The sequence below is a fragment of the Aspergillus fumigatus genome, chromosome 2, assembly GCF_000002655.1.
Source record: "Aspergillus fumigatus Af293 chromosome 2, whole genome shotgun sequence".
NCBI classification, from domain to species: Eukaryota; Fungi; Ascomycota; class Eurotiomycetes; order Eurotiales; family Aspergillaceae; genus Aspergillus; species Aspergillus fumigatus.
The window spans coordinates 4,585,012-4,612,741 of record NC_007195.1 but is presented as its reverse complement, the minus strand read 5'-3'; the positions used below and the strand labels follow the sequence as shown (position 1 = coordinate 4,612,741).

At 51.0% G+C, this 27,730-nt stretch overlaps 6 protein-coding genes across 6 annotated transcripts; 3 read left to right on the top strand and 3 right to left on the bottom strand.

The window, feature by feature from the left end:
- Nucleotides 1-286: 286 nt before the first annotated feature.
- amdX (putative C2H2 transcription factor (AmdX)) lies at nt 287-5,868 on the bottom strand. The gene is made up of 5 exons (XM_750963.2): nt 5,258-5,868; nt 5,032-5,157; nt 4,610-4,891; nt 1,140-4,547; nt 287-1,085 (listed from the first exon to the last, which is right to left on the bottom strand). Exons 3-5 carry the CDS (start codon nt 4,701-4,703, stop codon nt 1,000-1,002), a joined length of 3,588 nt encoding a protein of 1,195 aa, XP_756056.1. The 5' UTR covers nt 4,704-4,891; nt 5,032-5,157; nt 5,258-5,868; the 3' UTR covers nt 287-999.
- Nucleotides 5,869-7,466: 1,598 nt separating this feature from the next.
- On the bottom strand, nt 7,467-10,600 carry AFUA_2G17210 (uncharacterized protein; the record flags this gene model as incomplete). The annotated part of the gene is made up of 3 exons (XM_750962.1): nt 7,467-7,769; nt 9,724-10,036; nt 10,467-10,600. The coding sequence occupies 3 exons, from the start codon at nt 10,598-10,600 to the stop codon at nt 7,467-7,469; spliced, it is 750 nt and encodes a 249-aa protein (XP_756055.1).
- Nucleotides 10,601-10,755: 155 nt separating this feature from the next.
- AFUA_2G17200 (uncharacterized protein) lies at nt 10,756-13,844 on the bottom strand. Its single transcript, XM_750961.2, has 2 exons — nt 13,606-13,844; nt 10,756-13,545 (listed from the first exon to the last, which is right to left on the bottom strand). The coding sequence occupies exons 1-2, from the start codon at nt 13,768-13,770 to the stop codon at nt 10,954-10,956; spliced, it is 2,757 nt and encodes a 918-aa protein (XP_756054.2). The 5' UTR covers nt 13,771-13,844; the 3' UTR covers nt 10,756-10,953.
- A 162-nt stretch (nt 13,845-14,006) lies between these two features.
- On the top strand, nt 14,007-18,016 carry AFUA_2G17190 (uncharacterized protein). Its single transcript, XM_750960.2, has 3 exons — nt 14,007-14,285; nt 14,336-17,145; nt 17,200-18,016. Exons 1-3 carry the CDS (start codon nt 14,210-14,212, stop codon nt 17,896-17,898), a joined length of 3,585 nt encoding a protein of 1,194 aa, XP_756053.2. The 5' UTR covers nt 14,007-14,209; the 3' UTR covers nt 17,899-18,016.
- Nucleotides 18,017-18,043: 27 nt separating this feature from the next.
- On the top strand, nt 18,044-21,384 carry mvp1 (sorting nexin Mvp1). The gene is made up of 5 exons (XM_750959.2): nt 18,044-18,952; nt 19,008-19,748; nt 19,835-19,956; nt 20,008-20,601; nt 20,741-21,384. The coding sequence occupies exons 1-5, from the start codon at nt 18,430-18,432 to the stop codon at nt 20,948-20,950; spliced, it is 2,190 nt and encodes a 729-aa protein (XP_756052.1). The 5' UTR covers nt 18,044-18,429; the 3' UTR covers nt 20,951-21,384.
- A 1,071-nt stretch (nt 21,385-22,455) lies between these two features.
- Nucleotides 22,456-26,619, top strand: AFUA_2G17170 (Na+/H+ antiporter Nha1). Its single transcript, XM_750958.2, has 2 exons — nt 22,456-22,576; nt 22,815-26,619. Exon 2 carries the CDS (start codon nt 23,052-23,054, stop codon nt 26,307-26,309), a length of 3,258 nt encoding a protein of 1,085 aa, XP_756051.1. The 5' UTR covers nt 22,456-22,576; nt 22,815-23,051; the 3' UTR covers nt 26,310-26,619.
- The last annotated feature ends 1,111 nt before the right edge of the window (nt 26,620-27,730 follow it).

Below are 27,730 nucleotides of genomic sequence, written 5' to 3'. Positions count from 1 at the left end.
CCTCTTTGTGTTTATTCGCATTTAAAATTTTCTGGTTTGGTTAAAGAGGGTGTTGCGTGCCTTGGGACAACTGCGGATTACAACTCAGCTCAGCATCTGTATAGGCGACGTAGCCTTTGATACATGTGACAGACCACACATTCATCATTCATCTGGAACGACGATGAGAGAGCTTTTGTTATAGCTTTGGTTTTAGCTCCCCTTGCCCATTCACGCTGAGGTGATTGTGTCAGGTAGTTTCTCGTATCTACATATATATCTATACATATATGATCAGAGTCACAGACACCCATCTACTGCAATCCATTCTCAAAGTATCACATTAACATTCAACTGCTATGTACAACAAATACATGGGTATGGACACAAAACATGATCAAGGCGAGTCCCATCATGTTCTCCAAGCTTCCCTTTTCTTTCCGTTCTTGTCTTTTGGCCGTGGAAACAATACTAGCTGAACCGGGGTATCTCTGTTCCATCACGTTGCCCTCGTAAATTCCATGCAAAAAAACATATCGGGTATGAAAATGACTCGCCTGTTCGCGGTCGTAGGGAAGAACAGCAGTAAGGGCGAGGGGGGCAATTTCAAATAACGATGAAGATGGGGGATCGCGTATGCCGAAATAGCAACGCAGCCGTATGTAAGAGATAACACAATAGGAAGGAACCAAATCACATAGGCCCAGGTCTCGTCGTCAATAAGTCATAGATAACCATAAAAAAAATTCGACAATCGAGCTAGCCTCTAGCCCAATCGAAGGAAAACAGCGTTTGTTGCAGTTGGCCGAATGTGTCTCAATGGGAGACCCGAGACATAGGTGCAGTCAACAGCGGCTGGAGACGTCCCCGTCATCGAGTTTGATCGAAGAGCGCCGTTAAGCCCCGGCATCCCTACCAACCATTTGTTCTATCATGCCCGTTTATTATATAAACCTTGAATATCTCTTCCGCGCCGAACGTCCACAAGTAAAAGCAGATAGCGAGCATATTTATCGTTAGCTAACTCACTCCAATTGCCGAGTTCTCAGCTCGTTCTTTCAGCCGCATGGCTTGTGCCTCAAGAGACCGCGCCATCAGCTTCGTCACTGATACGATGTTAGCCATGTTGCAACAAAATTAAATCAGCGAGCTCAACACACCTGGCCAGACTGCAGCTCGATCGAGGAGGCTTGCTGTCGCGATCAAGATCTTGCAGCCATAGCCCCCTTCAACGACACTAGGCAGCCGCTGCAGAACGCTCAGCGTTGACACAGTAGTATTGGTCTGCACGTTCCGCTGCATTTTGCGCTCCACACTCGAGAGGATCTCCCTGATCTTTTCCAAAAGCTTGCAGTCTTCTTCTTCGAGGAGCATGACGTTCATGGCATGAGCGAGATCAACATCGTCACGCCCGAGCACACCCAAGTAGGGACCAACCCGTTCTTGGACGGTCGTGACCCATTCTGCTAGTACTTGCGCACAATCAAAAGCGCACATGGCGGACTGCAAAGGTAGTTCCCTGCACGTAAATTCCGCAAACGTATTCCCTAGGCGGTCAGACATGGTGATCGAATCGGCCGCATAGAAGGCAGCCTTGCGCAAGTGCTTCTCGCGTTTGGACTGCCCCGGCCGGTAGACTCCCATCAAGATCTGCATGGGCTGTTCCCGGGTCGGAGTCTTGGAGATAGTGAGATCGCCGACACCCAGGTCAGCCACCGAATCGCGACGGTGATCTAACTCACTTGGCACCTGGGTGATCGAGGGGTCGAGAACGTCCGAAGAAATGTCGTCGGAATACGGGAACACTTCGGTACCACGGGCCAACTCGTCAGACATGGCAATCCAGTCTCTCTGCCAGAAAGCCTCCTTGCTCCGTCCAAGGTTTACAAACAGTCTGATGTAGGCCAGATCCAGGAGTGGTATGCTATCGGCCGAGAGAGGGCCTGCTCCAAACGGGTTGGGCCGCTCCAGACTATGCGTAGGATTGCTGGCCCACGCGGTCTGCCACGCCCGTAATGCCGGCTCAATGTGCGCTTGCATGGCGTCTGTCTCGCGAGCGGTCCACTGCCGGCCCATGTGCCGTTGCCGCGTCTCCCAAATATAGTTATGGAGAGCATAAATGAGTACGAGGCACCCGAAGGTACTAGGCTTCAGATCAGTGGCGGTAGGATCCGACGCCGAAACACCGTTTGTTGCATCGGGTGAGGACAATTGCCCGTGGGATTGCTCGCGTTGACTGGCTGTCAGCAGCGTAGTCAATGCAGACGAGAATGCCAGACCCTTCTTCGCCGACAAATGTCCACCCAATTTCTTCCAGGCTTGAGGGGACTCGGCTGCCCAAACGTCTTCCTCACACGGTAGGTCAAGGCGGATCTCTGAGTTGGTAAGCGCCGGCGCATGGTTATAGGCAGAGACTAGGAAACAGGAGAGGGTGAAAATCGCATAGACTGTCCGCTTGCGCTCCTCAACAATCTTCCAATCCAACCAGTCTTTTCTCTCCTTCGGCGGCCCGAATGACGCGGTATTGGAATCTTCTGATTCGGAGCTCGCACCCATGGAACCCACTTTACCACTCAAATGGGTGTTCAAGTAGTCCTGGGGAAGGTCTTTGGCATCGATATGATGGGTCAACCCAGCAGCGCGAGCGAGGCTGACCAGAGCAGCACAGTGGGTGCTTGCAATGTCCGCTGACGTCTTATCGCCGGAGGAATGTCCGTAGATTACGTTGAGCAGCATTGCCTGCACCAGCCACAACGGCGTGTTGTGAACCGAGTTCTCGCGCGCGGGATTGGAGCGCGAAAATGCAGCAGACATGTCAGCTTTCCGACGCTCCTCAAGATATAGTTGGATCATCTTCTTCGCTGCTTCAAAAAGATCTTTCGAGGCGGCGGTGTCAAATTCGTAGAGAGCGCCGATGGCTGCCATGGAAAGGATCAGGCACCCCCCGCCGCCGGCAATACCGGTAGAGCTCAAGTTCAGATGGCCGCTTGGAGTACGAAGATTGTTTGTGTATTCGGGGGCTTGAAAGTTGAGTGTCGGGATATGAAGGAACGGCATATGGGGATGGAAATATGTGATATAAGCCGAGATATAACGTTGCATGTCTTGAGTGCTGGGAAGTTGGCCGGTACCACTGAAGGTGGCGGAACGTGAAAACAGGTCGCGACAGGGCGTCATTCCGCTGGCTGGCTGGCTGTACTTGCGATGATTCTGGAGACCGGTGGGCAAAGCCATGCTGGCTAATAAAGCCTGTCGTGTGGAGTCTGTAAAGGTATCGGTTGAGGTTGGGGCATGGTGAGATCGTAGGTCACTGTTCGTGAAAGGCAGGTTGAAAGGATTAGGAGATTCACCGTTTGTTGCCATAGAAGATGAAAACATACTCTGGGAATGTCCTGCCATCAAGGGCTGGCCCACCGACGTCATGGAGGGGGGAGTAGCATAGGTCTCAGCAAACGGATTCTGCGCCATCAGCGACTTGGGTGACACGGTCTCGGGAGGGATGCCTAGATCGTTAAGGGTCGGAGAGGAGTAATCCATGGCGAACTGGTTTGTTGGGCCCGCCGAGTGTGGCGGGAAAGGGTTATGCCAGCCGGAAGACGAGATCGAGAACCGGTTGGTTCCATCCATCACGGCCTCGCTGATTCCACTTTGACTGCCAGTACTCATGGCGGAGGGGGACGACTCATCAATCGCGGAGTCGTTGCTCTGACCTAGGGACGGCATGGACGGATCGAAGCCGTTCATCCAGTCGAAGCTGAAGTCTTCCTCCAACATTGGATCAGTGGGGGGTTGTACCTGATGCGAGGCATGACTGAAGGGGGATGACGGCGAGTCATTTCCGTAACCTTGTGGAGAACCACCAAAGTGGAGTTGCGCAGGATTAATCGTAGTGCCATGGTTCATGAAAAAGTCCCCCATGGTCAGATCAAAGCTGCCGTACACAGGAGCGGTACGAAGTCCACCGGAAAGATCCATGGGCAGACCATGAGTCTCCAGCTTGGGAAGGCTGCTGGAATAGGGATGGCTTGAGCTGTACCCGCGATGAAAATCGATATTCGCACCCATGGACATTGAACTCATGCTGGTATGATGAGCATGTCCCGGATGGCCTGTGGCGGGTACCGAGTGATTGGGGTCGTTGGTCGCTATGCCTAGAGAAGCTCCATCAATGTGACTGATGGTATTGGCCCGGGGACGAATGCTATTCGAGTTGCTGGCAATGGAGTTTTTACGGACACGATTTGCTCCAGTACCAGCAGCTCCGGTACTTTCTCTCCGAGCATTTCGGGGTCGCGACGATGGTGTCGTGGTCATGTGCAGTTTCTGCTGATGTCTCAAAAGAAGATCCCGGCGAGCAAAGCACCGGGAGCAGTCAGGGCACTCGAATGGTTTCTCCTTGGTGTGCGACCGCTCATGGCGCTTCAGATGTTCTAGCCGAGCAAACGATCGCCCGCAAGTGGTACAGACATGTGGTCGGGGTTTATCAGTTTTGGGGGGAGAGATATTCGTATTGGCACCAGCTTGGCCGTTCGCATCGGTCTTCTTGGTGGTGTCCTTGGAGGGAGGCGCTGACAGATTACACCGCATTAGAAATGGGGTTAGGAATGGGAGAATTTGTCCACAAACTCACCCGATGTGTCCCCCGGGATCTCGCTGATACTTGCCAGACTGTCTAGTTTGGGGCTACTGCCCAGATCCTGACCAACCATGGCGTCCAGTAACATCCTAGCCAACCAAGGTATGTATCGAAACCAGGGTCAACCGACGCTGGTTCTTAGACGAAGAAGGAGATTTGAACCCGGCCTTATTGTTTCGAGACGACCAGAGCGCAGCTCTATTATGTGTAGCGATGCCCGCGTGAGGCTTCAAGCTGCGAGAGTGCTTAAGAAGAGGATAGGCTTGACATTGACCACTACAGGCAACAAAACCCGAATTAGCATCAAGCTCAAGAAATACTTCGTCCAACTGTTCAGGTCGATGACAATGGCTGTGTTTTGTGGGGTTGTGGTGGTGATTGCAATGGAGGGGGGGAGCTAGTTCGGGGACACCCACAGGAAAACAACAAATTCTTTTCAGGTCAGCGCAGAAAGAGATAGAGGGTAGGCGATGAGGATGAAAAGATGAATATTGTTTAAAAGGATGGTTAAAGGCGGGATACAAAGAGTGGCAAAGTGATGCCTGGGGAATCGAGTTCGTCAGCTCTAGGTCAAAGCAGCCTGAATAAGCAGGGGGTTAAGGTTTCAGGGATCCGGAGACAGTCCCAAGGATAGCAACTCACGGGTACAGGAGCTGGATATGTAGACGATATGAGAGTAATTCATTCACAGATTATCTTGGACCATTCAGTATGCGGTCTTGAAAGTGTTTGAGACGAGCCCTCCTGAGCGGATGTAGTTGTTTAGCAGGAGAAAGAGGTATGCGGGTATTCGTCCGACGATGGGTTGACGCGATGGATAGGCCGGAGATAACCGAATGGAAAATGGGGACGGGCTGGATAATGATAGCTGCGACTCAATTGCTGATAAGGATATTGAGTGGGAACAGCTGCGGAAGTGGACCGTAGGCTCACAAAACAAAGAGTGAGGAAGGTCAAGATGGAAGAACAGGAAGAATCGATAGAAAGGAAAGACGGCGGATCGAAAGTAGACCAAGTAAGCAGCCGTAGAGGAACCGCAGTGAAAGTACCACCTTAGGACAAGCAAATCAACCCGGGTACGAGCGGCTAAATCAGATTGAGATAGGTACTGTGTACAGTGTAACTGTGCCACGCCTTTTCATCTAAGCACGCCCGACTAGTCAAGTCTGTACCTTCTCTGTGCTGCAGTCTGTACTCTCTGCTGTGTGTTGAGTGTAGAATTAAGAATAGGTGTCCCTGGTGCTAATAATAAGTAACCTCCTTCTTGGAGAGTCTTAGTCGCATCTTACTAAGAGGCGATCCTGACCAGATTGCTCATTTCCTGTGCGTAGTGAGTACATAGTACAGTTCACAGCTGTGTCTATTTGCTACTACTCCGTCCGTACCACAAGTATCTACAGTGGGCTCTGCGACTGTCGCGGGAGAAACCAGAACCATGAAACAGCAGACACTCTGCGTTATCGCTCAGTGCCAGCCAATAAGTATAAAAGCAGTGGATCACTGGCACACTTTCATCACTAGTGCGACTCCATCAAGAAGCATGGGTACCGGCCTAGTACCAGGTAAGGAAAGTCATGGGGGAAGCTGCTCTGGAGCCAGGATCCACACTTGTAGGTTGGAAGCAGCATGTTGTTCTAACATAACAGTACTGCGACTTGTAACTGTACCGTCACATCGGAGATCGGCTATCTTTCTTCCTGGGTATCGTCTGAGGTATCTCGTCAGTTTCCATCTTCCATGCATTCGGCTGTGAGGTATTTATAAGCATTCCCCATTTCCATTTGAAATTTCTTATGTTCGAGATTGCTAGGGTGAGGCCTGCCTCTGTACCTTGCGTATTTGACCAGTCAGCAGCATATGAGCTGGGCGTAATGGGTCCGAGATAGCTACGAGTCTATTGGCTGATTGAGAGCAGTAGATACCTGAGAGAATCTGGGATGTTTGCTGCTCCCGACGATGGGATGGAACTCATCTCTCGACCAGTATCATGCAACTAGAGAGCTTATGCAGACGGAGCACAAGGTCTCTAGCTGCTTGTCTTGTTTCAATTGAGAGATAATAATAGACATTTACCCATCCTTCCTTACTCTTTATGATCCGCCTACGGATACAATATCAGCTAATTGAGGCATCTTGATATGTTGCAGCTTTGTATCCCAGCAACTTAGGCAACCTAAGGCACTTTGGTACTCTAGTGCACATACCTTACCATAACTGAGAGGATTAATGCATAAAGGTAGTCGAGATAGAGCGCCACAATTTTGCACTCAAGAATGACTGATACACCCTCAATACGAAGAAAACATACCGAAACATGGACGGATGTAACTGCATTAATAATAATGAGACAAATGCAGGATAACAATAATCTCATCGGCGAGTACCCCGGACCTCGTGACTCGCACTACCAACGCACCCAACCGATTCAGTCAATGATCCTCGGACGAGAAGGGCGGTGGACCAGGGGGATTAGAAATATGGGTAATTGTCCATAGAGCCCATTGGGCACCTCAAATTGCTCAGGAGGCGAGCGGTTAGAGGATTGGATGGGATCTCGGTCGGTACGCTTAGACCTCAGGCTGGGTCCATCAATCCGTGGCTCATGTGGGTGGCGGAAGGTTCCGCATACATGCCCCAAACAGAACATGGACTAGTTAAGAGCGGCGGTAAATCCGCACTGTTCCACGCAGGAATGGACAGGACAATGAAGGATTCGAATTTAGACTGGAACCGGAACCAGGCCAACGCAGAGAATTGCGATTGACAAAGGAAGGTTGCTAACGAGCGAGTCAGAGACACAGAAGTGTAGTACTGGACGCGTTTTGTGGGACCGGGGTTATGCTGATCTGGACTAACGGCTGGAGGCTTTTGTGGGGGATTTTCCTGGATCAATGTCATAAGATCCATCCTTTTGGGTGATTTGTCGCTCCTTCGGCACTTTACGGTGAGAGTTATATCCGTGCAACTCGTCCTGATGCGAACTGAGGACAAGCTCCATTTCTACCCTCGCGTGCCGAGTCCGAGGTACATACTTTGCGGGAATACGGATGGAATCTGTGGAGAGAAGGTCGCTCCTGTCCACAGGATCCTTGGTCGCCTCTTCCCCAGGACATTCATCGTGAATCTGTATTTTGCCAAGTCTCCAGCGCTCCGACTGAAGACATGGCGTAAGCATGGTCAATACTCGATAATCCAAACTAAGGTTACATAAAATTCTCCAGAATTACATTCTGCCTCTTATTGGACGGTTCGATAAGCTGCTCGCCTGCATCACTCAAGCGGGTTCCCCAGGAAATGCTAAGGATTCTAGAAACTGCAATAGGCCGAACACAGAAACATTAGCAATGGTCATGCCCACGTTGCAAAGCTAGAAGCTCGGGTTCAGACCTTCCACTTTTCTTTTCCGTCTCAGCCTTTCCGGATCCTGCGCGCTTGGTTCTCATTGGCGGATTGGCCCAGCTATTCCCACCTGAGCTGATTGTGTTCTCCAGTTGGCTTTGTGCCGCGGTTTGGTCCAATCTGATTTTGACTTTGACTAGATACGGACCAGGGAGCCCAACTGGGACGGACATGAATGGAGAGAACAAGAAGAGACCCAAGTATTGGAAACAATGAAATGAGGCTCCAGTGGCAATGGGATGAATTGTATGATTTGCTTGCTTCATATTCATCTCAGTCTGTCCATGATCATAGTCATAATCGTTCTGGCGTACTACACACAGCAATACAATCTTCGAGATTGAGAACAACTAAGGGACAGGATCACTGGCAGCTGAGATCTGACACTCTCTCCTTCCCAGTTGACGGTCCCACAGCTCTGAGTCACTTCTCACAGCAGAATGCCTCAAAAAGGAAAATGGAGTGGCTGTATCCGCAGGCAGTAACCAAGTTGATTGCTCATCCCACGTTATGACGTCTTAGTCGGGGGTGTTCAATTTTTGACAGCATTGCTGAATAACAGCTGCAGAATCAGTTTAAATGGAAGAGTATGCCATACAATCAATCGATCAATTGATCACTTTGAGACGATCTCATTTGCATACTAAATGTAGGGAATAGTAACTCTTAATCCTAGAGCTAGTTGGGATGCTCTTCGCACGGGCCTCGGCTGATCCCAGAGGCACAGGCCGTGGACACCTCAGGCCACTTACAGTGGTGCGGTCTTGCAGAAGCTCGACCGCTGGGAGTCATGTGGCTTTAATTTTCGTTGCCTGAGGTCTCAGACTACATAAGCGCCTGAGGAATCAGCTATCGGCTCTCTGTACTCCGAAGCCCGGAGTCCCCTTACCCATTACTGTCTGTGCTGTGTCGATTGTTGACCACTCGCCACAGATCTACAGAAACTGACCTGCACAGGCCACAGGAACAATGAGCATTGTCGATCCTTCATTCTCTTGGGAGGTAGATAGCTGTCAGGATCCTAACTTCCGAGGGAATTCTCCGACCTCGTGCATATCATTCTACTGTTTTGAGTACTTTGTGGGTATGTAGCGAAAGCGTAGATTAGCCTTACTGCATGGGCCTTCCATCTAGGACCGCTTGATGGTCATTGCTTGAGATGACGCGCACAATGGCATCATCAGTGACCCAACATTCTGCAGCGTCCTTATCGAAGACTCAAAGCACCCTCAACGGGATGGTTGCGCCATACTGAGCCGGTGCAATACACTATCTGCAAGTTAGCTTAGATGGATTGCGGGTACCGTCCTCCCAGTTTCCTATGATACTTGTGACACGCAGCAATGATTCAACAGGCCCAGCCACAGCATGACCACCCTCTGACGGAACAGCAGGTACCCTATCGCGGCCTGCCGCTGCATTGACCAAATGGGTGGTGGACACCAGTCCCTGCTAGCTTTGCACTGCTCATCATATCGGCGTATCACGGTCGGAGACGAGAAGCATCTAATGCATCTGCTAATAATTAGTCTCCTTGTTGACACTTAGCGGCGTCAGCCTGGCCCCACGTCACAGCCTGTACCTGTTTCACTCGACATTACTATCATCTAGCCGAACTGCCTCAGGTCTGTCACCCGGATCATATCAAAATTCAGCAGGGTGGTTATACCCTATAAAGACGAGGCGAATGACAGAGGCAGACAACAAACCAGTTTGCCAGGAGAATTAATACCTCCAGGCAGCGTTGTAGCATTGCTGTCTTGTATGGAGCCAGCGGCCAGCAGCCAGTCTAGCCTACAGCGGCTGCATGCAACTAGCCCTGTACGTGCTTCCGCCCGTGGACCCCGAGCGTCTGCGTCTGAGCCCGATTGCATGACTGTCCCTGGGTACGGAGTAGCGTACAGACGCAGACTCGACAGCGTCTTGTAGTCACCAATTGCTAGGGTAGATGGTTTCACTCCATGAGCATCGAAGCGAGTGAGACAGAGAACCGAGTCCTCGTACCTCGAATGATGCGGAATACTCCGACAAGTTAGCAGGTACTTATTCAGTATCTATGCTAGCCAGAGTGCGATGCTACCTTACCGTGTCGAGTGGATCTATGACGGAGCACCTGCACTCGATATTTGATAACATCCTGGATGCACACCAGAGACATAATAACTGACAAGTCTATGCGTCGAATGTTGTTGATCACACCAAAGTGGCCTATCATCAAGTCAGGGATACATTATACCCGCCTATATCAATACCAACTAGGATAAACCGCCAACGGCAGCAGCACAGTAAGCACTCCGAGTATCAATCCACTACTGAAGAAGCATTGATCACCAACTGCGTTGGCCCAGCGAATGCAAGTAAACATGACCAAGCGCCTCGCGCAGTGCATTTACGATCATGACTAGACCACGCTAGTCACTACGGATTGACTGCAGAAGGCAGACTAGACTACAGTAAGGTATTCAGCTGCAAGAAAAGTAAAAACGGAGAAACGCCGACAGGGAGTATCGCTATTCCTGTGCCGTACGACGGAGACATATGCGTACGGTACGGAGTACTAGTAGTATCGGTGCTGTTGGCGTGCATTAGTGGTATTGATCGACCAAGTCACAATCTTTGGTGGGCGGTGCATAGGCCTGGTGTGGGTGTAGCCAAAGCGATGATGGTGTGCAGAATGCAGGAGGGCTTTTGGCTGTGGCTCTGGGGTCCTGCCACAGGCTGTGATGTAGAGGCGAGTTTCTGATGTTGGTTCAATAGACTTGCGGAAGTCACTGTATCGATTGTTGCTTTGTGTCACAAGTTCAAGTTCTGCAATGAAGGGTAACAGCCCTGCCATGGACAGTAGCTAAAGATAGGTAATTGATTGACCTCAAACGCCGTATCAGAGCTATCTACATGAGAAGTAGGGGGTAAAAAAAAAGTACCACTTTTATACCGTTCTATACAAGAAGCCTCTCAAAGGAGTACTTGCCAGCAGCCTTGCGTCGCAGATATCCGATCTCACGGCTACTCCGGGTCTTCACCTCGCCCGTAGACTTCTTCACCTTCGTCTTGCTCACATCTGTTTTCGGAGCCTTGAGGGACAACGGAAGCATCTTTCCGCTGGCGTCAATGTCGTAACCTTCGTCGCCTTCGGGGAGTCCAAACACCATCAGATCGGCTCCGTTGAGTTTCTCATACCGGACGAGCCCGGAGGATGTCTCCTGACTTGCGGCTTGCTTGGCCACATCGCCCGTCTTGCCCGTGGCGGAGGAATGTGTGAAGCTGTTTGCGAAGCGGAGGTACTCGCGCAGGATACCCTTGAGGTATGTAGCTTCCTCTACTCCCGCAAGCGCAGCGGAGATCTCGGACTTCATATCGGCGATGAGGTCAAGGTCTCGTGTGCTCGCGTCGTCGATACCTGCCGCGGTGATCCATCCCGAAGGGCCAATGGCATCGACAGCGGCGTTCAGCAGATTTATAATGGTGTTTAAGGAAAGTGACGGTGTAGTCTGTTCGGGGGAGAAGGGGCTGGGCGGGTTTTCGGTGAAGCGCGAGGTATACCCTCCAGTCGCGAGGCAAAGGCGGAGATGATGGACGATGGAGAGCAATTCGGATCTGGAGAGGGCAGAGCGGAAGGAGCTGACGATCGTGGGGAAGGGTTGGTTGTGAATTTTCTGCAGGGTGGTGTTGAACCCGATAAAGATATCTTGCAAGCTTGCTTCAGCATTGTGTAAGGTGACCTCCTTGCTTGTATGATTCGAGTTCTCATCATCATATGTCACAGACTTGGTGGCTTCTTCTAAGACCATGGAATGCGACCGAGCCATGGTCAGCAAGACCTTGAGGGCATATGCCAGCTCATCTGCATTGAGGAGTACCGACCCTTGGAGGACGTCAATGAAGTGATGTAGTGAACGATCAGAATCGATCACGGCTTGGGTAAATGAACCAGTCGGCAGTGGCGGCAGAATATGCGGCTTCTGAACTCGTCTCAGAGCAATCTCAACACTGCTTAGGCAAAAGTGTCCGAGTTGAATAAGCCATCTGCAGGTCATCTCCGGCCAAATGCCAATGGTCAAGCGCGAGTCTGACGTAGCCGACAGCTTGTCCTTGCTTCTTGCTTCTCTGAGAGAAAAGATCTTGGATAGCAGAAAGAGTACCATTTCTGGGTTCACGTAGTGTTGCGCCGCAGGCAAAGCCTTGGGAGCGCCGACTCCGAAGTAATCAAGGACCGCGTCGTCAAACGCAGCGTTATCGTTGGATTTGGCGGATTTTTCGACCTTCTGTGTAAACTCCTCCCACTTGCTAACCTGTTCAGCCGAAGTAAGACCTAGCGATGCCATGATTTCGGTGCGATTCTTCTTCGAAGACGCATCCAATTGGAACGCGGGCGAGCCAATGCCGCGCCCAATAGCATCAATGAGAAGGCCATCCCTTGGCCGTTTCAGGGTAGAATTAAGGGAACTAATCGACGAGCTCAAATCAAATGCAAATAGTGCGTTGCCCTTGATCGCAACAGCGACACCAAGTTTAGCAAAGTAGCTGACGAACATTGTGCGCGACGTGGAGCCACCAGAAGGGACACTGTCCACTGCGATACTGCGCTGGATGGATTGGTATTGTGTGTCGAACAAAGCGACAATTGATTTGCCAGCAGCAATCACTGATTGAGGAGAGGTGCGCATCAGAGAAGAGAAACTCTCATCTTCAAGGATGAAGCGCGTTGTCACAGTCGGCGCGTATTGTGAGAGATCAATGTTGACAAAACCCTTCTCGAATGACAAATTCAATCCCGCGGACCCGGGATGGAAGTACCACTGCAGAGAGCTGCTATCGAATGTCTTGAGCTCATCGATGTTGGGCAAGGTTACTGTTTGAAGATGTCTCAACTTCTGGCTTTCGTCAAGAATCCGTCCTTCCGAAGGTGCACTCGAGGGAACAGAGAAAATTTGAACCTGAACATCACTCAAAGCGATCTGCTTCGAACCTGTCGGATGTGAGACAAGCACCAGCACGGAAGGTTCGTCTACTCCAGAGTCGGTCAAATCACCGAGAGCCATAGCCACCAGATCTTGTCGCCTTTTGAACAGATATTTCTTTGCATCATCAAAGTCCACCAAAAAGCAGGAATTAACTTTATGAGTTGAGCGAAGCTTCGCGATTTCGGTATGGTTCACACTCCACCGCTGAGTCTTAAGGTCAGACGTCAACCTTCGTACAAGGCCATCCTGATGCACAGTCAAGACATCGAATGAGTCCTGTTCGTCATCTTCCATAGGAGCGATAGGGACGATGCCGACGAAAACCGTAGGGCTGCTCGAGTCGCTCACGGAGAATGACGAAGACGAAATGACAGGCGCACTTGATCCAGTGCCCCCAATTTCTTCAACAAAAGCTTGTATTTCTCGTCCAGGTCGGTCCACGGCGACGAAAGTTTGTCGCTTCACAACGGACTTTTTCGCGAGCTTTCTTCGCACTGAGCATGGTCGACAGGAGAAAGAGGATTGCGGTGGAACGGCATAGGAGGTAACGAGCTTGGGGGTTTGTATCTAATGGCACAGATAATCAGCTCATCATTCTCCTAGAATCTTTTGAATATATTTTCTCACGTTGTAGATGTTCACAGCCTCCCCATCGACCGCAACAACGACCTCATATCTTTTTCGCTTCTTCGATTCGGCCAAACTATACACCTCGCCAACCTGGGTTTTACCAGTAGAGGCATGCAATGGGCGAGGCAATTGAGCCAGTACTGAAGGTGGCTGCAGATCCATAACGGCAAATGGAGACACAAGAATACTCGTGTTGCGCGACCGATGCCGCTAAGTATTTGAGCATACACTCCTCGAACAAATTCATTTTGATATCTCTTTCTGAAAAATTTCCGGTGTTACGTTGTCCCGAGATCCGGAACTATCCTTTCTTCGGACTAGGGCCGTTGGTATGGTAAAATGACGTACGGCGGAAAACGAATGGCCGCGCAAAAAAACACGCGCTTCTTCGCGTTGTACTTTGGCATTGTCAAGATCAATCCAGGCTTCAATTGATTGTCTACGTCGTCCAAGTCCAAAATCCCCTCTTAGCTTGGCAACTCTTGCTGTGGAGCAACCAGCAACTTGTTTTGATGTTTTCATCATTCTCTTTCTGTCTTCTTTCGCGTCTCGAGTCATTCTCATCTAACCCTTAAGCGATGAGCATTAATCCGCTTATCGAATGAGCGCACTGCAGCCCATGGCCATGGCACAAGGCGAGCAGCCAGCTATCCACCCATTTTTCCAAAGACAAAGAGGTTCACGTCTTCCTCCACTGACTACATCCAAGTTTACTTATTATCAGCAGACCTCGGAATTCCTAGACGCACCACAGAAGATGTCGTCCCATCCCCGAGTCCCCTCGAAAGTGAAGCCAGGTTACCCGCTCAATCCACAGCACGATCAAACATTTCCCTGACACGCTCTATGCCTACTCCGCAATCACTAGATCACATGGCGCTAGAACATGACCCCAATTCAGCGCGAAGGAAACGTCGAAAGACGGAGGACGTTAATCAGCGAACACGCGACCCTTCTACTGAGGGTGAACCGCATCAAGGCGATAACTCCCTGCTGCTGGATCAGCCCCTCGCTACATTGAATACCCCCAGTGGTGAGATCCAATTCGCCGCCAATGCTGGAGCCAGCAATGCCACTCTCCCGCCTGTTGTTTCAGATGTCGCCAGCAGTGAGTCTTCATCAGGATCGAACTCTGCCTCAGACCTCCACAATCCCGATAGGGGGGTTTTGGACGATGCAAATCAGGCGTTGCAGTCACGTTCCCCGCCACAGAAAATCATGAAACTCACCGCTAATGGGAAACTCCTAAGTTCACCTGTCGCGAAGCAATCGGATGATACCCCTCAGAAGAAGAGAAGGAGCAAACGTACCAAAGCAGGGAGCCAAGGGCTGGAGCAGGGCAAGAAGAAATTGGTGGTCCTGAAGTACGCCAGCGAACCCGACAAGAACCAAAATATTGGGCAGCTCATCGACAAGATTATCTGCGGCCAAACAAGGTATATCCCCTCCAGGGCAACTGTTCCACCTCTGCCAGTTGCTCAAAAACCGCAACCTCCGAAACCTACGCACCCGTTCTTCCTGAAACCTGCTCTGCGCAAACCAGACCCTTCCGCTGAAACTGTACCTCCGTCAAATCTCAGCCAAGGAATACCCAGCACCACTTCGGTACCAGAGACAAAGCCTTCTTTTACCAGGTCTACCAGCCGGCCAGTGCTTTTCTCGTCATTCAGGCCACGTCCAAAGTTCCCTGAACCAATCGACCCGGTTTGGCCCCCTAGGGGCCTTGGTCATGTTCGAGGCATTCCGGGGGGCTCAGATCGGCAGGATAAAAATTTGTGTTATCCTCTGAATATTGATCAGAAGAAAGCAAAAATGCCTGCGGTTCGGGTACTTGACGAGGAGAACATACTCCGTACGTGGACAAATCTAAATAAGGATGTCCCGACAGCCTTACGTTTACCTCAGAGGCACACAGCGAGTGGAAGAGATCTGCAACAAGCAATATTACCTGAGCTTTCCAATTCCACCTTTGCTGATGGGACGAATTTAATTGTCAGTCATCCGGCCATCTCAAGAGTCTTCTTGTCAATCCCACAATCTTTAACTGCGTTCGATCGAGGTGAATACGACATGAGCTTGTGGACTCAAAAATATGCTCCTGAGTCTGCAGCCCAGGTTCTTCAGATGAGCAAAGAAGCAATGATGCTACGGGACTGGTTGAAATATCATACAGTATCTGCCGTGGATACAGGAAAACCTGCAAAGGACATTGAGAAAGTCAATGAGAAGGGTGACGTTAAAAAGCGGAAGAAGAAGCCCAAGAAGGCAGACCAGCTAGACGGATTCATTGTCAACAGTAGCGATGATGATTATGAAATGAGCGAGGTTACTGCATCTGACGATGACGAGTTAGCCGGTGGAGTAACAGTGTCTTCCAAAAAAACAGTCATTCGGTCGGGTGACTCGGACGGTGTTTGGAGATCCGGCACAGGAAATCACCGTACGTCCAATGTAATACTCCTCAGTGGTCCTCCAGGATGCGGTAAGACTGCCTCCGTGTACGCAGTGGCCAAGGAGCTTGACTTCGAAGTATTCGAGATCAACCCTGGTAACCGACGAAGTGCTAAAGACATCCTGGAGCGTGTCGGTGACATGACACAGAATCATCTTGTGCATAAAGTGGCCGCCAGTGAGGATATTTCAAATGATCACTCGCTGGGAGTCCGCCTCGAGGCTCCAGCACCAGACGAAAGCAAACAGAACAAGTTCATGGGGTTTTTCACGCCTGCTGCTGGGAAGAAACCCAAGAAGGACAAGAAAGCCGGTCAAAAAGATTCGCAGCAGGAGAGCGATTCAAAACGGGCTCGGAGTCAGAAGCAGTCCCTCATTCTTCTAGAAGAAGCGGATATTCTCTTCGAGGAGGATAAGCAGTTTTGGTCCGGCGTTATGGCCCTCGTCAGCCAGTCCAAACGTCCCATCATCATCACCTGCAACGATGAAAACCTCGTCCCTCTCGAAGAAATCCCCTTTCATGCAATTCTACGGTATAAGCCTCCACCCCAGCGTCCTACTGTAGACTACCTTCTCTTGCTTGCAGCAAACGAGGGTCATATGCTCAAGAGGGAAGCTGTCGACGACTTATACCTGGCTACGGGAAGGGATCTTCGGAGAACGATCATGAATTTGAACTTTTGGTGCCAGATGGCCATCGGAAGCGAGAAGTCAGGGTTAGACTGGATAATAGATCGATGGGGAAAAGGCGCAGAGATTGGTCAGGATAGTGACCCATTGCGGGTCGTAAGTTTGAATACATATGAACCCTCTATGGGCTGGTTCAGTCGCGATATGCTGTTGGACAACACACTCGACAGCCGCATTGAGTCAACACAAGAATTATTGCACTGGTGGCAAATTAGCCTGCAAGAAACAGAGGAAATGGCGGACTCGAGCTTTGAGAATGTGTCCTCGGCAGGGACAACCAACTTTGACCACACAAACCTCGAACATCTTCAAAGGTTGAAGGTTCAGTCTGACTATGCCGATCTGCGGAGCGTTCTGGATGTACTTTGCGCTCGATGCTCCCTCGACCAGAAGCTGGTACGTTGTGTTGGCCTAGAGGACAATTCCAAAACTAATTACCAATTTCCATAGGACTCGATTAATAACACAATACCTGCTATGTCTGAGAAGCAAAGAACTAACTATGTCGAGGGTTACCCACTGCTGCAGGCAGATACTGTGCCCGATTATTCTTCCTTTCTGGCCAGCATTGGAAGTACATTCGAAGTCTTCATGGGTCAAACTTTCCGAGAGGAGCAACAAAAAGATATAGAAGCTTCTCAGGCACGGAACGTCTTGGAGACTGTTGTCGCACCCCGGCGTGTCAACACATCCAAAGCGACTTTCCTAACAGCGTTTGAGCCTCTTAGGCGAGCCGATCATCTTTTCCCTCCCCCTCCGGGTCGGCTGGCGCCCTCATTTGAGAATAGACTTGGGCCCCTCTCTGAGGACCTAGCTCCGTATATCCGTGCTATAGTGGCGTTCGACCTTCGTCTCGAGCACTACCGACTACAGTTGAGCGGTCTCCTCTCCGAGAACGATGGCGGAAGCAAGAGAATGCGAAAGACAAGGGCAAGTCGAGCAGCCCTAGAAGGAGGTAGCAAGGCAGAAACGCGAAAAGAACGATGGTTTCCGCCTGGTACAAACCCAGCGTTGGTTCTAGCTACAGGGAATAAGGAGTGGCAGGATCTCTTGGTTCGAACCGGGCATTTTACGGTGACCTCGATAAGAGAGTCTACCAAGGAGTGTAGCGATCTTGCGTCAGAGAGCTCAGGTGACGGCGGGATTTAAAGGATTGTACACCCTCGAACATGACGTATATTAGACATGATTTATATATATGTGATTTAAAAGACCCATATTGAGTTATGGGTGTATCTACAAAAATATCATCGCTGGCGATGGGGTTTTCCAATATAAAGTACATGATCGGGTAACAATATCCCCAATGTATGAACAGAGAGTACGGAGCACTGTTTATCGTCGGCCTCGAATAATTGACTAGTGCGCGCTCTTTGGTGGATCCACCAAACAACATCACCAGCGGGCCCCAGGCTTCATTCAGCTTCATGCTCTCGACCCTTATCACAGGAGGAGAAGCAAAGCTTAGCTGGCACTAAGCTGGTTGTTGAACCCCGACTCTTGTCTCAATCCTCTTGGGGTTATCCATTGACTTGGAGACGACGATTGCTTTCGTGGCCCCTCGGTGGTGGCCGCCACTTATCTCTCTCCCAGCCTCCGACCGAACTCCGCTCCCCAAACCTGGAACTGGTACCATCGCCAACGAATCCGTGACGCATCGCGCACTCGAGATTATCCATAATGTCCTTATTTGGGACGTCGCCAGATGATCCCTCTATGGGTGATTCGGTTCACCAGAGGTCCAGGTCTTCGCTTTTTGCAGATGAGCCATTGCCCGGTGGAGCTGGAGCTGGCAACTCCGCCAACCTGGGCTCGTCCTCCCTCTTCGCCGATGACGACGGGTTCCAGTCGAGCTCGCCCTGGAATAGCAACGCGAACAAACGAGCCGCCCGACACGAGCTCGTGAAGACTTTGCTGCCCGACGCGGATGTGCCAGAGAGTTATATTGACGCTTATGACCTTGTGCTGAATGAGGGGGATCGTGTCGGGGGCGTCGTGGGCTTGACCTCTGTGCGGGAGATACTGTCGAGCAGCGGGCTCAGTGCCAGCGACCAGGCCAAGATATTTAATCTCGTTGTTTCAGGGGATGGCGATAGCGCGAACGGGCTTGGTCGGGGTCAGTTCAACGTCCTCCTAGCGCTGATCGGCCTTGCGCAGGAAGGGGAGGACCTTACATTTGACGCAGTAGATGATCGACGCAAGAGTATAACGCCTTTACCATTATAGGCTCGCCTGAACGTTTGCTAATGCCCTTGTAGAGCTTCCGCTACCGAAAAGTTCCTACCTTGACAGACTGCGCGACAGGCAACAGCCCTCTGCACCTTCTCATCCCGAAGAGCGGCCCACCACTCCGCCCCCTCCTCCCGCGGCCATAAATGATCCGCCTTCCGCGCGCTCGCGACAGTCCAGAGAAACTTTGGGTGGTTTGGATGCTGATCCATGGGGTAGCCCCCAGCTACACCGTGGTCATAACCATGTGCAAACCGAACCCGAGCCTCCAGTCCTCAACGGCTTCGGAAGTGTGCGATCGGCGACCAATGCCTGGTCTAGCGGGGCTGGCGAGGATGAGACACAACATGAAGTACCGAGTGGTCTCCGTGCCAACGGGCGGACAGACGGTGCGCCCTCCACCAGTTCCGGATCTGGATGGGGAGGGAGTTATCGCAATACAACAGCTGGTGATGGCTTTGGCGGACCGATCCGAGCTGGACTTGGAAACCTCGGTGCCCCCAGTAGTGGGCAGGAAGAGCCCAATGCCCGACGGCGACTCGGCATCGGCATCTCTACGAGTTCACAAGTGGAGGAGACTGTGACAGTCAACCTGCTCCCTGAGAAGGAGGGCATGTTCATGTTTCAGCATCGCAACTACGAGGTGAAATCGTCTCGGAGAGGTAGCACAGTAATTCGACGATACAGTGACTTTGTCTGGTTATTAGATTGTCTGCAGAAACGATACCCATTCCGACAACTTCCTTTACTTCCACCCAAGAGAATTGCAGGTACGTCAGAGCACAGGCTTGCTACAAGCTCTCCTCAAAGCTTACTCACCTATTTCCATTTGAAGTCAATGGCACTCACCTTTCAGCGGATTCAAACTCGTTCCTTGAAAAGCGGCGCCGAGGCCTCGTGCGGTTCACCAACGCGCTCGTTCGTCATCCTGTTTTGAGCCAGGAGCAACTCGTGGTCATGTTCTTAACAGTTCCTACGGTGTGTATATCTGCCTGTATCAATGGCAACGAGAAACTGACTTAGAGCTAGGAGCTCTCGGTCTGGCGCAAACAAGCCACGATCTCGGTACAAGACGAATTCACAGGCCGAGTCCTCCCTCCTGATCTCGAAGACTCTTTGCCTGCTAATTTGACGGATATTTTTGAGACGGTTCGTAGTGGCGTGAAGCGGTCCGCCGAAATCTACATCAACTTGTGCACACTGCTCGAGCGATTAGCCAAACGTAACGAGGGTCTCGCCGCGGACCACCTACGGTTTTCGCTCGCATTGCAGTCCCTCACAGAAGTGACTAAGGACACATACGCTGTGGATACCAACGATGTTCCTATACTCAACGAGGGCATTATGGCTACGGCCAGGCACCTCTCCAACAGCCAGAGTTTGTTGGAGGACGAAGCCAGGGCGTGGGAAAATGGTATACTGGAGGACTTAAAGTTCCAGCGGGACTGCCTTGTCAGTGTGAGAGAGATGTTTGACCGACGGGACCGATATGCACGTAACAACATACCTCAACTGGAACGAAGGATCGAAAGCAACGAGCGGAAGCTGGAGGAATTGCGGACACGCCCTCAAGGGGCGGTGAAACCCGGAGAAATTGAGAAGGTCGAAGAATCGATATTCAAGGTATGATCTTTTTTTTCCCTCCTGCTTTCCCTTTGTCTTTTCCTTTGCTCTAGACCTTATTTTTGCTTTTTCCTTTGCTGCATCTGCTTCCTTTGGTTGTCGTCTTTTTTTCTAACACAATGCTTTGCTGGCACTGCAGGACAAGGAATCAATTGTGCAGCAACATGCGAGAGGGGTCTTCATCAAAGAGTGCATCCGAGATGAGCTGGTACATTTCCAGCGGAGTCAGTATCACATCAGCCGACTTCATCAGGATTGGAGCCAGGAGCGAGTGAAATACTCCGAGCTGCAGGCCGACAATTGGCGGTCATTGAGTGATCAGGTGGAAGGAATGCCTTTGGGCGAGTGATGCGAGAGTTGTTGCTTTATTTTTTTTTTTTTTTTCCACTTTGTCTACCCAGCATGTCTATTTTGTTGCTGTTGCTCAGCCTGTCGCTATTGGATAGTTGATTTCTTTTTTCAGTATGCTTGATCGATGGACTTGATGGTCTTTTTTCGGTCTGGACTGATGATGACTGTGCGATCATGTTGAGTACGGTAACTGGTAAGGTCGTGGTTTGCCCACCACTGTTGATGCGTGTGATATGTCCTCTGTATGTATGGCAAGGTAATTGATTCCGATCCAAGTGGCCGCGATCTCTCAGTATCTCTCTGGCTTTGTTCCTCGACGCTCAGGTGTTGGATGGGTTTAGTGCTCTGTTAGTGGGAACAGGAACGCCCCGGCAAGGACCGGATCAATACAATTTACCCTATCAGGATCGCGTTTGACTATCAGCATCTCCAATAGGACAACTCCGTATGGAGTACTCCATACAGCTCCTGTCTCGGTCCCACTCAATACACCAATCTAAACCGCAATTCCCGCCAGCTGCCCCGAGTGGAGAAGACTTGTAGCCAATGATACTGAAGCATCTTGAGCAGCCTTGCAAGGCTGCGCAAAGTTGATTTGGTGTTCTAAAATCTGAGACGAATATTCTAGAGTGGCTGGGTTCTTTTACAGCAGATACCCTAGATATTGTGGTATTGAAAGCGTGTCAGAGATTGCCTTGTTTGCAATTGGAAATGGTACATCCGGAGGCCCACGCTATGCCTAGGAATGTTGTGCTACCTATCACGCCGCCCGAATATAGATCCCATGTGGCTCAGCGACACAAGGTAGGTACCTTAGGTGCTAGGTACGTACTCCGAAGTGTAGAAGTAATACTGCAGGTGTCAATGTGAATCGGTCTGAGTCTCATAGGCTCATCCAGCAATACTTTTCGATTTCTGTCCCTCTGAAGAACAAAAGACTACCTATGTACAGAGTAGACTATTATTGTCTTATCAAGACCAAGCCCGACTAATCTGCCAAGGACAGGAATTGTTCGTTCCGCTTTGGGTCTGGTGGGGCGACAAGAACGTGAATGACGAATCGCCGCATCCCCCGCTGGGTCCTCAGGCAGTAAGGCTGCCACTGCCGCCTCCGTCATCATCCTCAGCTTTGGCCTTTTGCTTGCGCTTTTCCTTTTATTCTTCGGCAAACTCGCGACAAACAAAGGATCAGGGGAAAAGAAAAAAAGAAAATATTTGTCCTACCACAGCCAAATTTCTTGTTTGACATTGGCTTGTCTTCCCCGAGTCAAAGCTAACAGTGAGCACTGGTCGTTATGAGTTTCCCGGTTGTGGTCTTGGGTTCCGTCGTTGTCGTCTTGGCTCTAGGTCCTTGAATTGGCCCGCTTCGTGGTGAGTTGCGTCTGCGCCCAGCATCTTTGTCTTTCCTCTCCTCCATTCTCTGTCTCTTGTCCTCTCTTGTCCTCTCTTGTCCTCTCTTGTCCTCTCTTGTCCTCTCTTGTCCTCTCTTGTCCTCTCTTGTCCTCTCTTGTCCTCTCTTGTCCTCTCTTGTCCTTTCTTGTCGCCGCTTGTGCTTGCTCGGGTCTGTTTTTTTGACCTGTCATTTGCTTCCTTCTTTACTTGTTGCTTCCTTTCTATCCTTAGGGTGAGTACAGACGATTAGCGTGCTTTCCAGGCTATCGATTTCCCAAACTGGTAGTCCCTGCTTCGCTTTTCTTTATTTCTGTGACTGGCTCTTGGCCGAGAAATGTTCGGACTTTTGGCCGACGCTCCTTGACTTTCCTGTTGGCACTATTTCTCTCCGTTCATCTGTTGCTTATCTTGTCCTGGTTGCTCAACTGTACACTGTCGCAGAACAAAGAGCTGACGAAAACCGCAATTAGGCACAGGAAAAGACCTCGTTCGACTGCTTCACCCGTTCACTATTCCCGAACCTCCTTCGTTTATTTCCTCTTCATTGCTCTCAGAAAGGTATGCGGAGAGACGGGATTGCGCAATTCTGGTGCGGAGTCCATATCTGTAATCGCACGTTCAATCAGTCGGAGAACGTGGAGATAATTGCTACCCCCATTGGGACCAAAAAAATCAACTAAATCTACAGGAGAAAGCGCTGAGTGAATATGGCGTGGCATCACTTGGACATCGATAAGCCTCACCTGGCGTACATGATCCTCGGCGGCTTCACGGGGCTGTTCATGCTTTGCTCGCTCTTCGTCAAGGAGAAACTATACATTGGTGAAGCAACTGTGGCCACGCTGTGTGGTATCATCTTTGGTCCTCATGCCGCCAATCTGTTCAACCCTGCCGAATGGGGCAACGTCGACAAAATCACTCTCGAATGTTCGCGCATTGTCCTCGTCGTTCAGTGCTTCGCCGTCGGCGTCGAATTGCCCAAAGCGTACATGGAACGTCATTGGAAATCTGTTAGTCTTTTGCTCGTTCCTGTGATGACTTGGGGCTGGTTGGTCACTAGTTTGTTCATTTGGTGGATGGTACCTCCTCTCAACTGGCTAGAGAGTCTCGTATGCGCCGCTTGTGTGACAGCTACCGACCCCGTCTTGGCCTCTTCGGTTGTTGGTAAGGGTAAATTCGCCAAGCGAGTTCCCAAACATCTGCGAGACCTTCTGTCCGCCGAGTCCGGCTGCAACGACGGCATGGCCTTTCCGTTTATCTACCTGGGGTTCTACATCCTGCGCTATCGCCCCGATGCAGGAAAGGTGTCACTCAACTGGTTCTGTGTGACGATTCTCTATGAGTGTATCTTTGGCGCAATCTATGGATTTCTCATTGGATATATTGCTCGCCATGCCATCAAGTTCGCCGAGCGTAAGCAGTTGATTGATCGGGAGAGTTTCCTAGTCTTCTATTTCGTGCTGGCCGTGTTCTGCGCCGGCTCTGGAAGTTTGCTGGGTATGGATGACCTTCTGATAGGCTTTGCTTGCGGCGTCGGTTTCAGCAACGACGGCTGGTTCACTGAGAAGACCGAGGAATCTCACGTGTCCAACGTCATTGATTTGCTTCTCAATCTGGCATACTTCGTCTATTTCGGATCTATCATCCCCTGGGAGGACTACAACAACCCGGAGATCGGCCTCGTGCCCTGGAGGCTCGTAGTCATCGCGATCCTGGTCATCTTCTTCCGCCGGATTCCGATCATGATGTTATTGAAACCAGTCATCCCGGACGTCAAAACGTGGCGTGAGGCTCTTTTCGCGGGCCATTTCGGACCCATCGGTGTCGGTGCCATCTTCGCCGCAATTCTAACCAGGGCTGAACTCGAAACCGATAGCACCCAGCCATTGTCGGAGAAAGAGCTGCCCCAACCAGGGTCACCCGACTATTATATAGTGCAGCTGATCTGGCCCATCACCACCTTTATGGTTATCTCCTCCATTTTGGTCCACGGTTCGTCGATCGCCGTCTTTACCCTTGGAAAGCGTATCAATACCTTGACCGTCACGCTGTCGTACACGACCGCCAACGAAGAGGGACCCTCTTGGATGAACCGACTACCTCGCGTACAGTCGTTGGCCAAAGGGTCAATGTCCTTCCGCAAGACCGACGGAGACGACTTGGGTGATTCGTCCACTGAGCCGGAATTCCCTCCTGGAACTCTGCCGCCGATTGGCGTTCCCGGGAACTTTTTGCGACGGGTTCGTGAGGAAGAGTCCGAGACCCCCACCGGCCGACCCTCTAGCCGCAAGACTCGAAGGCGCCGTAGGCGGGATGATGGAGCTGGAGGTCCGATCAGCCAGTCGGCCATTATGCCTCAAAGGCCGGCCGAGGCTGGTGAGGAGACTGAAAAGGCTGGTGGGGAGGCTGAAAAGGCTGGTGAGGAGGCTGAGAAATCAAAGGAGGAAGCCCAGGAGCGAGAGAAGATTGAACGGGGAGGATCTCCACCGACCCACGAGCGTGATCGGTTTGGCCGGGAACCTGTCGTAGAGGTGTACCTGGAAGGCCATACGATGATCATCGAAGACGAAGAAGGCAATGTCTTGAAGACAGAAGATATTAGTCATAAATCGCCCGAGGAACGGCAACAGCACGTTGAAGAACAAAAGCGGCAGCTGCAGAAGGATAAGTCGGGCGAATTGTCCAAATCCCGAAGCCAGCCACATGAGAAGACTGAAGGGGAACAAATCCAACATGCAGTGGGAGATGCGGCCGGACCCTCGCTAGGAAAGGCTCGCAAACAGTTCGGCAAATGGGTCGGCTGGGGCAAAGGTCGTGGCGAACAAGCGGAAAGCAAGGAGGCGAAGAAAGCTGCGGAGAAGAAATCAACCGAATCCGGCAAGCCGGCCAAGCCCAAAGCTCGTTCGGCTCACGCGTATCAATTCGGCAATACCATCATCGTCGAGGATGAGGATGGCGAAGTCATCAAAAAGTACTCCATTCCCGCCGCTGGCAAGGTTGAAGGCGGAGCCCCTGGCCGCCGCGGCCTAGGACGAATGGGAACCTGGTTTGGTAAAGACGGCGAGGCGGAAACCTCGCAAGCTGCACAGAACAAGAAGACAAGCAAGGACGAGTGGCTAGCGGACGATGGCCTGCGGTTCACCCTGGCCAACGACGACGAAGTCAGCAAGCGAGGTGTCGGTCACAAGGGCCGTCGCATGACGAAACATGAGTTTGCCGAGCAGATCAAGAACCTGGACCCTAAGGCTCGTCGCCAGTTGGTCGAGGAGACTGACGTTCCTGAGCGTGTGAAGAATGTGGCTCGGGACGAGGCCGAACAGCGAGAATCTTCCCGAGCACAACCTGTTGAAATGCCGGTATCACCTGGCACACAGGTTGAAACCCGCGGCATCGACCAGTTCGACTCTGACAGCGAGACCACCGGCGATGAATCGGTACAGGACATTCCCGGGCCCGACGTGGCTGCTTCGGTCGCTCGGGTCACTCGAGGCTCGGCTGCACAGGAGCGACGCAATCAACTGGAGCCGTCGGACTCGCCTTCCAGGCCTCGTCCGCGGTCGAGAAGAGACTCCGAAGACGATGGTACCGAGCGGATCCCGCCAGCTCGCCTCCGAGAAGCAGCCGGTCTTGCGCCTCGCCCCCAAGAAGCCGACTTCGACGACACAGGTGAAACACCTGCAGAGCGTCGTCGTCGTCTGGCGGCCCTGGGAGAATTGCACAACGACTCGGACTCTGATGACCCGGAGGCCGCAGTCGAAGACACGGACAGCGATGACAATAATGAATTCCGCCAAGTGCGAGGAAGAGTTCAGTTTGCGGATGGCTCTCGGGCATCTCCGCGAAGAGACGATGCTGGAATTGTAAGCGGACTTCCGTCGGCGTCACCGGACCAATCTCAATCCCCGGGTCGTAGGGGACACCGTACACGCATTTCATGGGGTGGAGAGAAAGGTCGCGAGAGTTGAAGTCATGGCGATAGGAAGAGTAGAAAGCGAGCGCAAGTAATGCGACACTCCTTGCGGTGTACAAAGCCGCAGGACAGGATCTATAATCCGGTCTGTTATTACTCATATGTCGACTCAGCATTAGCGCCGAGACGATTGTTCCATATGCCTATCTCAGTTGCTGTATATAGCGACGTACTTGACGTTGCGTAACGTTTGATTGATTGTCTTTCCTGTCTTGTCTGGTGCATCGACGATTGAGTGGCTGGATATAGTCTTGTTAGGTTGCGTCCACTTTCAATAGTGCGTTGTCTGCACATTACCAATAGACACCATTATATGGAGTAAACAAATCAGTTAGTCGTAATCATTAACGTTCGCTGCCCTGGTACTCTTGTGTTGCCTTTGTCTCCTTGCATTGAACTCAAGTCGTTAGTTCACAAAGTCTCCTTGCATGACACACCACATACGCACATAAATGAAAAAGAAAAGTGAAGGGCTCAGCGTAATATATAGCTTTCCCCCATGCGCTTACAAACTGATAATTAAACCCTCTGAGACATTGCAAGTAGCCTTGTCTCTGTTAGCCTTCTGTCTTTGCTGCAATGTAGCTGGTGATTGTTCCTGGCAAATACCATGTTTTGGATCTAGAAGTCATTGGCCTAATTTGAATGTGTTTAACCCAAACTGATGAACTACTGGACAACTTTCGGCATAGTCATTCGCCTCTTCAAGCACTCGACCAAGGTGCCTAGACGATCAATCTATTGTAGGAGAACTAGTAGTGCAAATGTGCAATATGATAATCAGCGAGTCCCACACAATGATCTCTCCCATATTCATTCCCCACGCAATATGAGATTGGCATACATGAGATCAAACACATGATATCTGAGGGAAGAGGCTAAAGAGTTGATGAGCTTCCGTCAACATGGCAAGAGTATAATGCCCTCCACGGGATGTTGTAGACCAGCTGTCGCTGCCTTTGGGGTATCTCCTCAAGCATAGCTCTGCCTGGGTGTCGTACTGTTATATCATCACATGTCGCTGACGCTCTAACCGAATCTACAACATTGATCAAGTCCTCGGAAACACAACACACAGGGCACCGACCCTGCCATGCTCCGAGACACTTCTACTTTATTAAAGAGTATTGATTGAAAAGCGCCTGAGGCAAACACTCTCACCGTACCCTCCTTGATGATTTCCCAGGTGCCTATCCCTCTCAAACCACCTCCAATCCTCTTGGCAATCTTCGTATTACCTTTCTCCTTGGATAGCTGGCTCAAGTTGTGAGAAATAGCGTTGGCTGAAACAGTGAGATTGTGTCTGTACGTATCCCAATATTATTCCTGTATCTATCACCCTCGCCATGTCAAGTGCTACATTCGCCTCAGGCCCCTTCCCAGAATATACAGTCCCTGAAGCATTTTCTTACTAAC